Source organism: Anomaloglossus baeobatrachus, chromosome 5 (assembly GCF_048569485.1).
Source record: "Anomaloglossus baeobatrachus isolate aAnoBae1 chromosome 5, aAnoBae1.hap1, whole genome shotgun sequence".
NCBI classification, from domain to species: Eukaryota; Metazoa; Chordata; class Amphibia; order Anura; family Aromobatidae; genus Anomaloglossus; species Anomaloglossus baeobatrachus.
Window position 1 is genome coordinate 115,331,642 of NC_134357.1, and position 12,024 is coordinate 115,343,665.

General features: G+C 41.3%; 1 protein-coding gene across 3 annotated transcripts in view; it reads left to right on the top strand.

Annotated features, from left to right (window-relative positions):
* Window positions 1-12,024, top strand: part of MYPN (myopalladin) — a 336,685-nt gene that overhangs the window by 192,322 nt on the left and 132,339 nt on the right. For all 3 annotated transcript variants that reach the window (XM_075348786.1, XM_075348785.1, XM_075348788.1), the window contains one exon: window positions 595-1,536. In XM_075348786.1, coding sequence (XP_075204901.1) covers window positions 596-1,536 — 941 coding nt within the window. In that variant the 5' untranslated portion in view covers window position 595. The remainder of the gene's footprint in view (window positions 1-594; window positions 1,537-12,024) is intronic.

Here is a 12,024-nt window from a genome sequence, read left to right on the forward strand (position 1 = left end):
AGGAATAGTATTGATGATAAGATAAAGACAAGTGTGAAGCCATGAACTTAAGACCCCAAAAAACATTAGACTGTTGTTGACCTCACTTGCTAATTTCGATTGGTTCTGCTGACATGCCTGAGTGTTTGGGTGTGCCGGCCAACTGATTGATGTTAATCGACAGGTTTGATTTCGGGCAGCCAAACACTTTGTTCTTCTAGAGATAAGCTGCTGGTAAAGATGTCTGTTGATGTCTTTCTCATAGAGAACTTGGCTGAATGAGTGCTCCTGTGTATGGCTGTCAACTGAACGATCGGCCAAAGGCCATCTAAAGTGTAAAGGGACCATAGTGATAGAAAGTGATTGAAAAAGCAGTGTTTTACCATTGGGTATTGAATGGTTATCCACAGTTGTTGGTTTTTTGACACATTGGTCTATGAATCTCACTTGATTTCTAGATTTAAGTTTTGAATAAAATGGTGTGAATGTGCCGTAACAGATTCTAACATTTATTATGCCAAAATTACAGTCTTCAGATTAATATGCTATGATAATAAGTGAAGAATGAGCCATCATTATATTCACTTGATTGGTCCTTTTTCTTTTTATCAACAGCATGCAAGACGATAATATAGAAGATCGTACGTCTATATCCCAGCTTCTCAGAGAGAGCTACTTAGCTGAGTCTATTATACATCACGAAAACAGTGAACAAAGCTCTACTATATCCTCCGCCCACTCATATCATCATAGCCTCTGCTCCGCCAAAGTTGATGAGTTAGGAGGAACAGATGACTTTTCTGATCTTTCTGCTTTTTTGAGCCAAGAGGAACTAGACCAAAGTGTACATTTGGCACGACAATCAATTGACCAGGATGGACAACAAAAAGTGGCGCAGTCAGTTGTTAAATGCCCTCCTAGAGAACTGAAAAAACAAGCCAAATCTTGTGTAAGATCATCTCTAAGCACTCCAAACAACCCAGCAGTCACTGACCAACAAGACTCAGACTTTCCTCAAGAACATGTCCTAAAAGCTACACGAAACTCAGCAGATGACACTAAGGATACGAAAAAGCAACAGAAAGTAAATCCTTATGGAAGCGAAACAGAGTCTAAGAAAGAGTTTCTAAATAAAGCAGCAGATTTCATAGAAGAGCTATCTTCATTATTCAAAGCCAACAGTTCCAAGCGGATCAGGCCTAAGACATTAAAAAATCGAAGAAGCAAACGTGATTTAAAAAGTGGAAGTCTTGAAGAAGACATCTCCAATTACACCACTCAGTCAGAAAATCGAGAGCGGCCTCTCTGTCCGCCAGTAGAGACAGAAATAGCTGTTACTGTCTCCGAAGAACCAGAGAGTTTGGAAGCTGTAGGACCAGAAATTGAAGGGGAAGAGGTTTTAGAAGTTGAAACAAATGCCGCTTCCTCCTTTTATTCAGAAGAGACTATTGGGCAGCCTCCTAATTTTATTCAGAAATTAAAAAGTAGGGAAGTTACTGAAGGAAGTAGAGTACAATTGGACTGCATTGTGGTTGGAATCCCAGCACCTGAAGTAAGGTACATGACTTTTTTCTTTTTTCATTCTTGAATTGATATTACCAACAAAACAATAAATGGTACATGCTATCTATCAGTAAGAGAAGCATTTCCACATATAAGAAGCTCATCACACAACATCAGTACACTAATATAAGTATATGATGATTTCAAGGCTAAGTCATATGAATATATGCAGAATGTCTGTAAACAACACTTATTCCCCCCTACCCCCCCCAAAAAAAATTACATATATATATATATATATACATATATTTATTTATTTATCTACTTAATCATTTTTATTGCTAGTGTATGCTTGTGAATACAAGACTTTACTGTAATTTTCTGCAATAACTAATAAGTAGAAAATATAATAATGATATCATAAGCAAAATAGAAAAAAAGATATCTGCTATATAAAAAGAGACTTATTTGCTGTTTATTCAAAATAACCATATACTATAACCAAAGATAACAAAAACACTCCAGATATTTAATCACTTGTAAGCAGCTCTGTGATGGCTGAGAAATAAGAGTTCTCCTTGCAGCACCTGTTGAGCAGTGAAACTTCAGTATCAACATTTCACATGTACTGTAAGCTGGACTGGATAGGTTTATTGCGAAACCTTCTGCCAGTCAGAATGTTTTCTTCTATTAGATTACGAATAAGATAAACATCCTGATCATATTTTACTATGCATCATTTCAGTGGGGGGGGGTGAGGCTTCCTCTGAGTAAGGGTAGGAGCTGCTCAGTGGTGATCCAAAGATACCATCTTGAGAGAAATTTGGAATGGGGCAGAAACAAACAGCTAAAAGGGTTATACTGCCATGCTCCTTTACAGTGGACTACATAGACTTACTAAATGGAACCTCAAACTATAACTAAAGTGGGCTTTACACGCTACGATATCGTTAATGAATTATCGTCGGGGTCACGTTGTTTGTGACACACATCCGGCGTCATTAACGAGATCGCAGCGTGTAACACTTAAGAGCGATCTTAAACGATCGCAAAAGAGGGCAAAATCCTTTGCCGTGGAGAGGTCATCCTGAAACAAAAAATCGTTTTCAGGATGTTAGCGATGTTGTTCTTCGTTCCTGCGGCAGCACACATCGCTGTGTGTGACACCGCAGGAGCGAGGAACATCTCCTTACCTGCGTCCACTGGCAATGCGGAAGGAAGGAGGTGGGCGGGATGTTACGTCCCGCTCATCCCCGCCCCTCCGCTTCTATTGGGCGGCTGCCGTGTGATGTCAATGTGACGCCGCACGACCCGCCCCCTTAGGAAGGAAGCGGTTCGCCGGCCAGAGTGACTTCGCAGGTCAGGTAAGTGCGTGTGACGGGGTTAAACGAGGTTGTGCGCGACGAGCAGCGATTTGCCCGTGTCGCACAACCGATGGGGGTGGGTACGATCGCTTGCGGTCTCACTAGCGAGATCGCAGCATGTAAAGCCCGCTTAAGGGCACACCAATCTAAACAGTGCCCATTAGAAGGATTCATCAATCCAAGAGGCTACAAAGTACTAATGTGTTATTGCATTTAGTATATAAATGTTATACTTTATTATCATAATGCATGCAATATACAGTATATTCCAGCCAACAAGGTAGAAACAGGTGTGGCAGATATAGTTTGTGTTGTGCTTTTCCTCTGTTATTCCTTCTATGAATGTATGAATAAGTTAATTGGTGTAGCCAGATGGAGGTGTGTCTGACATTGTCCAATCAATGTTGGCTATGTAGGGACACACCTCTTTCACAATGTGACTATGAGTAAGTTAATTGGTGTAGCCAGTTGGAGGTGTGTTGGACATTGTCCAATCAATGTTGGCTATGTAGGGACAATGCACAATGTGAATGGAAACACCCAATTGTCAATCTATTCATTAATTTGTAGTAGTTAGAATACACAATGCAAAGTTAAAAAGAAAAAAACACGGCATAAAATTGTTAATTCATGTTAAATATAGGAACTTACTGAAACAGAAAAGGTAACATTACCATTTTCTTTTCAGGATAAATAGTGAATCAGTGTTTTCAGACTTAAATTATTAATTAATTAGTCATAGTATTGATCCATAATGTTCTAGGTTATAATACTCATGTACATTGATTTGTCTATAATTGCGCCAGGGGGAAATTTGGAAAATTATGCAAAAAATAAACTCCTTAAGGCCCCTTTCACACATCAGTGATTCTGGTACGTTTGTGCTTTTTTTTAAACGTACCAGAATCACTGACATACGCAGACCCATTATAATGAATGGGTCTGCTCACACGTCAGTGATTTGTCACTGCACGTGTCTCCGTGCAGCGTACCCGCGTGTGCGTGATTGCTGCACGGAGACATGTCCATTTTTTTCTGGCATCACTGATGTTCCACAGACCACGCAGTGGTGTGGTCCGTGAAACACGTGCCAGAAAAAAACGTGCTTTTAAAATAAAAAACATTTTAACTCACCCGGCGTCCAGCGATGTCCTCTGCAGCCCGTTCTCCCTGCTCCTTCTGTGCCGGCTGATTACTGTCGCGCATATTCATTATGCGCGACACAGCCGACCCGGAAGCAGCTCCTGCAGGGGTCAGCGCCGGCCGGATGCTGCGTCGCGGGAGCGATCAGCACCATGGACAGCGGGAGCGGGCGCAGGTGAGTGAATCTCTAAGTGCAATCACGGGCCACGGAGAACGGAGCCTGGATTGCACTTAGACAACCCACGTGTGCCGTGATTTTCGGCACACGCAGGGACATGTGCGTGTTTTACACGCCAGTGAAAAACGTCTGCGTTTTTCACTGACGTGTGAAACGGGCCTAAAGGAAATCTTTCACCAGGTTTTTGCTCCCTCTTCTGAGAGTAGCATAATATACACACAGAGACCCTGATTCCAGTGATGTGTCACTTACTGAGCTGTTTGCTGTCATTTTGATAAAATCAATGTTTTCTCTGCTGCTGATCTAGCAGTTATACAGAGCTCATGAATATGCTGGACTACCTGCAGCACGCCAAGTAGTCCTCTAATGATAATCTACTGCTGATTAAACAGTGATTTTAGCAAAACTACACTAAGCAGCCCAGTAAGTGACACGTCGCTGAAATCAGGATCTCTGCCCTACATTATGCTGGTCTCAGATTAGGAGGCAAGAACCTTTTGTCAGTAGGTTTTTGCTATGTAATCTGAAGACAGCAGGAGATAGAGACGGAAATATAGATTTCAGTGAGGTGTCATTTATTAAGCTGTGTGCTGTTTACTTACAGTGAAGGTTTTATCACTAGATACAATTAATATAAAGATGCACAGGCAATATCAATAAAGGATGGGATGCTCCAACTGTATAGATACAAGTGGATAACAAAAGGAAAGAAGGCAATACCAAAATAGATGCACATCTATAAATGCAAAAATCATATTTTATTGACACAAACTGCAGTATTAAAGATAAAGAATTAATGGTTTGGGCAATACAGTAAATAGTAAATCACAAACAAGAGTATAGAATCCAAAAACCGGAATTTTCATTTCCCCTGACAAAGGCGCTTTTCTTTCAGCGATACGTATGGGGTCTCTCCCCAAAGACTTTTTCAGCTCGCACTTCAGGTTTTTGGATTCCATACTCTTGTTTGTGAATTAATCTTTCCTGTGTTGCCCACACCATTCACCCTTCAGATTATTATTCTCTACAATACCCCCTTATACCTGGCTCTTTCGATCTCTATCTTAGTATCATTCCAATATTCTGACAGCCCTGTCATGTATGTTGTTTGTTTGTTTTTCTCTACCATACACATTCCTTTCAATACTTCGTAGATATATTTATGGTCTTGCATACCTATATCTTATTGTGATAGTTATTATTGCGTTTTGCACTTTATTATAGCCTCATCTTCTTTGGATTATTAGTATTTGACTCACTACTTCTTGTTCTATTATTGAATGTGTATGGCGACCTAAACACAATTGATACCTACTTTATAATCCTGGGAATGTCTGGTCTAGGTATATATTTTTATCCAGGGATATAATGATAAAATGAGGATATTTAACTGACCTTGGAGTTATTTTCTTTTGTTTTCACTATTTAAATGCCTAACAGCTCATATATTTATATTGGTTTACTATTGGTTTACTATATTTTCTGCTGATTGTGAAGCTATGGCTTTAATTGTTTTTAATTTTGGAACTTTGTGCCAGTAAAATGGTTTTTTTGCATTCATAGGTGTGCACCTAGTTCTCTATGGCTTGCTTTCTTTTTTGTTAAAAAGAACGAATCACCAGGATTTTCATATGTAACCTAAAGCCACTGCTATACTGGCACTATCAGGCTGATTCTATACATACCTGTAGTGGTCAGCTCAGATGTTTAGGTTTTGAAATCCAAGAAATTAAAGTTTATAAAACCGGCAGCTGCTTGACTGACAGCAGCTGAGGATCAGATAATATCTGGGGGTATTCCTAGTTATCCCCTCCCACTGTTAGAATAAGCATTATACAATCGATGTAACTTTTCACTTCCAGGACCTGTGGTGAGGTCATACCCATGTGACCAGAAGGGGCAGGGCCTCCACCAATAGGAAAATGTTGCTTTGTTGGCTTATGTGACCCCTTCTGGTCACATGATTATGATCTCACCATAGGGCTCTCGGAAGAAGGGGAGGAGAAAACGAAAATAAAAAATGGAAAATCGCCCGGGGGTGAAAGGGTTAAGTTTTATAGATTACGGTTCACAGAGTGATTTAGAGGTTTGATTTTAGCAGGATGAGCTGTTGTTTTCAATTATGCCATTGTTCGGTAGATACAACTTTTTGATAACTTCTTATTACATTTTTGGCAAATTAGATTAACAAAGAACAGCAATTTATTTTCAGATTGTTCTTTTACTTTTGTTATAGTACTCGTTGTGCTTTATAATTGATATTATCTTTATTAATTTTATTATCATAGTGTCAATATGATTATGGCAATACCCAGTTTGTTTTTTTACGTTTTTAGTATTTTGCTCTAGATGAGTTTTCATTAACATCAAGGACTTTTCTTAGCACTTTTTATATTATTTTTTTTCTGTATTGTCTATAAAAAAAACTAAAATTCTGCTATTGTTTTCCATTTCTGTTTATTCACAGCATTTACTGTGCAGTACAGTGTATTCTGTGGGTCTGTATAATTACAGTATTGCCCAATTTATATACTGTATTTTTTTTACATTTTACTAGTCTTACCTAAGTAAATCACTTAAAAAAATGCTTTGTATTTTTGTATTGCCATTTTCTGAGAGCCATAACTTTTTAACATTTCACTTTTTTGCAGATGGGGCAGTAGTTTTTGTTTTTGTAGAACATATCACATTTTGATTTCTTTTTATTCTGCCTTTGGGAGGAAAAATGCACAGAATAACAATTTTGACATAGCTTTTCTTTGTCATGCTATCTAGGGATAAGAATTGTGATTTTATAGCTTTTTTTGTGTGTTTATTTTATAATAAAGCATGTTGCAATCTAAATAATTATTTTGGAGTTTTTGTATTACTTATTTTGGTATCTTGTATATTTTTAAATATTTTATTATTATTATTATTATTATTATTATTATTATTATTAGTAGTAGTAGTAGTAGTAGTAGTAGTAGTAGTATTAGTATTATTATTATTATTATTCAATATTTGTTAACCCTACTAAAGGATTTCAATTTCCATTTCTTTCAATCACTTGTATAATATATTATACTACTTACAGAATGTAGTTCAGTATATTATTCCTACCTGTCAACTTCTACTGACAGGTAGCCGGAGGCATAGCCTATTAGCAATTTGTTATTGGCAGACCCACAGGTCAATGGCTGTCAGAGTTAGGTCCATAGCAAAGCATCAGCTCCCCATGGTCACATTGCAGGAAGCCAATGAGGTACTGAAGGAATTCCCTCCCTTTGTCTAAGATGCCAGGGTCACTGTTGACTGTCGCTATTAATGGGCTCATCTCCAAATTCACAGTTTCTGACAATATCAGACACTGGCCAAAACAAAGTGGCACTATTCTGAAGGTGTCGCTAGTAAAACAAAAATGATTCCTTATACAAATGTTACACTTTTTGCGTTTTGTTTTTTTTTCAACTTGGCTTATTCGCATGGGTATAACCATGGTGGGTATAGAGGCTGCAATCAGACCCAAACTCTGGAACCTAGAGATGTCCAAAATATTCTTTTGGCCCATATAAGAAGACCAATACTGATAAAGACCTGTGATATTTGGGGTCTCTGATCTAGATTTTCCTAATATTGATAAAAACATAAATCACAAATAATCAACTTATGATTATGTCTCATTCCTCTTTTATAGCGTTAAAAGAAAAAAATATATATTTGTAGCGTATTACCTAGTAGATGGAAAGTTTAGAGTTCTGAGTTGATATGTAGTGCCCCTGAGACCCTCAGGGCACTATAGGGAATTGCATCCTCATGGGGATGCAGGACCTACCCCCTGGGACCTGGAACACCAGTGCCAGAAACACCCACACACACTAAAATCCTAGTTACCACTCCACACCAGGGGGCACTGCCTAGTCAGACAAGGGGAGGGCCACCTAGAGGGCAGAGCCTGACCAAGGAACTAGACAGCCTGGTGGGAGGGGACAAGGCAGACAAGGAGTAGAAAGTGATGAGTGAGGAAGTGCCTGAGAGCTGGGTCGTGTAACGGTGACCTGGGGGCACAGGACAGTGGTCGCTAGGGCAGGTACACCCGAGTACCGCTGGGACCAGAGCACGCACAGGGCACAGGGACCTAGGTCAGGCAACAGTTTCAGACGGCCTGGCAATTACCTGCACAGTGAGTGGACCTGCACGGACCTCACTGACTCACAAATCCGGGGGCATCAGCAATAAAGCAAGGACCAGGGTTCAGACACATACCTCCCTACAGGGTCCACACTGCCCGCTGTATGGAGAAGGAGACTGCTACCACAAAGGGACAGTCGGGCCCCAAACGCTCCATGCTACGAGGTCCCAACCACACTTAGAGTGCCGGGGACAGAGCAACCGAGTCATCAACTGGCACTGAAAGTACAGGGACCTGAACCAGCCATCCAAGGGTCCGAGTGAGTAGAGACTGTTGTTTACAATCCACGGTGTGGTCTCTTTTATTACAATCATCTCCCAGGCTCAGCCCTACCTGCGGAGGGCCTACCACCACAGCTGCCATTACCACCAGCCCTGGGAGTACTCACTTCAGCAGCGGCGGTTCCACAACATTAACCGCAACCCGCAGGTGGCGTCACACAAATGACTTTATTCTCCCCTGTAAAAAGCACCAAGGGCACAGGACCGGGTAACGGCCACCACCAAAGTGACATTCCCCAGTGACACACTGCCAGGGACCAAGTACCCCATTCCCTGGGCGACACAGATACCTTCCAATGGATGACTGAAATGATGATGACTAATAGTAACCTTTCAAGGCTACTTGAAAAGACCTGATAAAGAGGACTAAGTAGTCTTGAAAGCTTGCTACTTATCATCTCTCTCAGCCATTAAAAGCTATCAACTACTGACTACTAAAGGTATAAACTATCATGGTATCAAATAAAAGGGCAACTTTCTATTCCTTCACACAATCAAGCCATTAATTCTTATTGGTTTACATCAAATGTCTTTATAGTATATATAGCTAACATCTGATGTACACTGTGAATTTATTCAATGCCAATGGAAGGTTTATTCCTGGGCAAATGACAGAAAAGGGCCCTCAGCTGCCGCACTATGACATACATCTCTGTCATAATGATCTCAAATGTGCTCAAATAATACATCCACAAGATCAATGGCAGGAGCAGGGCTGCAAAACACAGCACCCATCTCCATCACCTCCATGCAACTGCCAGGTTCAGAGAGAACTGTGATCGCAGCAGTTAACCTTTAATGCTCCATTTATATATGATTGCAGCACAGTATAAGGGGAAAGCCTCCATGTAGTGGTAATCACCACCACTAACTTTAGCATGCAGGCAGTTCTGGAGTCAACAAAGGTAATAAGTAGTGATGAGTGAGCACTATCGTGTGCGGATGTTTAGTACTCGTAACAGGCATTTTGATGCTCAGAAGGGCTTGACTCCTGTACCGAGGATAATGTAAGTCAATGAGGAACTCTAGCATTTTTCTGTATATTTGGTAAACAAGTTGAGCCTGTCCAATCGTCAAAATGCTCGATACGAGTACCGAACACCCGAGCCTGGTAGTGCTCGCTCATCATTTGTATTCAGACCTATCTTGTGTATTTCCTGCTAGGGCATACGGTACTTGCAGTATGCAGTGTTATTTCTATGCACAGGCACAGTATCCTGGCCTAAAGAAGTATGTCAGCATATTGTGAATAAAGACCCTATGTGGCAAAATAATAATAATTATTATTATTTATTATTATAGCGCCATTTATTCCATAGCACTTTACAAGTGACAAGGGTATACATAAAAACAAGTACAACAATCATGAACAATACAAAACAGACTAGTTCAGGTGGAGAGAGGATCCTGCCCACGAGGGCTCACAGGTTACAGGGGATGGGTGAAGATACAGTATGTAGGGGCAGAGCTGGTTGCGAAGTGGTGTAGTGAACTGAGGGTTATTGTAGGTTGTAGGCTTGTCGTAAGAGGTGGGTCTTCAGGTTCCTTTTGAAGCTTTTGACGGTAGGTGAGAGTCTGATATGTTGTCGTAGAGTTCCAGAGTATGGGGGAGGTGCAGAAAAAATCTTGTATGCAATTGTGGGAAGAGGGGAGTAGAGAAGTGGATCTTGTGCGGATCGGAGGTTGCGTGCAGGTAGGGGCCGGGAGACAAGGTCACAGATGTATGGAGGAGACAGGTTGTGGATTGCTTTGTATGTCATGGTTAGTGTTTTGAACTAGAGTCTTTGCCAATACCTTCACTTTCTTTCCATTGCCCAGAGTGCCGAGGCTAGGGAATAGGGAGGGCAGAGGTGGATTAATCTGGCTGCAGAGTTTAGGATAGATTGGAGGGGTGCAAGAGTGCTAGAAGGAGAGCCACAGAATAGGATGCAGTAGTCGAGGTGGGAGATGATGAGGGCATGCACTAGTGTTTTTGCTGATTCTTGGTTAAGGAATGCCCAAACCCAGAGAGGTAGATCTGCGTATCTTCATCTTAGAGGTGATTCTAAAAGCCGTGGGACCCTATGAGCTGTTAAAGGCCAAAGTTGTAGATGGAAAAGAGGAGGGGTCCAAGAATGCAATCTTGGGGGACACCGACAGATAGGGGACAAGATGAGAAAGTGGTGTGAGAATGGAAGGGGCTGAAATTCTGGTCTATTAGGTATGAAGAGATCCAAGATAGGGCCAAGTCTGTGGTGCCCAGAGATGAGATAATCTGTAATAGGAGGGAATTGTCTCCTGTGTCAAAGGCAGAGGACAGGTCCAGGAGGAGGAGGACAGGGTAGTGTCGCTTGGCTTTGGCAGTTAATAGGTGACATTGGTGTCATTGCCAGTTTCAGTGGAATGATGCAGTTGGATGCCAGATTGTAACCAGTCAAAGAGGGACCAGTAGGGTAGGTGGGAGAACAGTTCAAGATGTACATGCTGTTCCAGTAGTTTTGAGGTATAGGGGAGAAGTGATATGGGGCGATAGCTAGACACAGAGGCTGGGTCAAGGGAGGGCTTTTTGAAGATGGATGTGATAGAGGCATGTTTAAAGCATGACGGGAATACACCAGTTAGTGATAGGTTGAAGAAATGGGTTAGAGTTGGGATAAAGACCGCGGTGAGGTTGGGAATGAGGTGGGATGGGAGAAGGTCAAGTGCACAGGTGGTTATATGTAATCTTGAGAGTAGAGTGAAAAGATTATCTTCTGTCATGGTGCAGAAGCTGGATTTCGAGGAAGAGGGCTGAGTAGTTATGAGGAGGGTTTGTGGGGACTGTGGGCCAAAGCTTCTTTTGATGTTGTCAATTTTCTGCTTGAAGAAAGAGGCAAAGTCTTCAGTTGAGATGAGAGAGAGGTTGGGCTGCGGGATGAAGGAGAGAGTTGAAAGTGTTGAATTGCTGTTTCAGGTTGTAAAACAGGGAGGACATAAGAGATGAGAAGAAGTAGGTTTGCAGTAGCAAGTGTGATCTTGAAATTTGTGAGGGACTGTTTGTATGCAATGAAGAGGTCAGTGGAATGAGACCTCTTCCATCTCCGCTCAGCAATCCCGGAAGCTCGTCTCAATTCTTTGTCTGGCTTGTGTGTCAAGGTTGTTATGTAAAGGAGCAGATCTGAGCAGGTGAGATGGGTAGGGAGGATTGAGAGAGATGACCAGATCAATACTGATTTTTGCATTAGAGGGGTTAGTAGGAAATGAAGTATTATAGGGGTGAAAGGGAAAAGAAGCACAGGCATTGTTTACAGTGTCCATGTATCCATGTCCCTTCCAGTCCAATTCTGGTTTAATTCATTGCAGCACACTTGTATGATGCACACTTTGATGATGCAGGAGCCGACTATACCTCAAGCCAACTGGGGTCTCAAGCCAACTGGGCCTCAA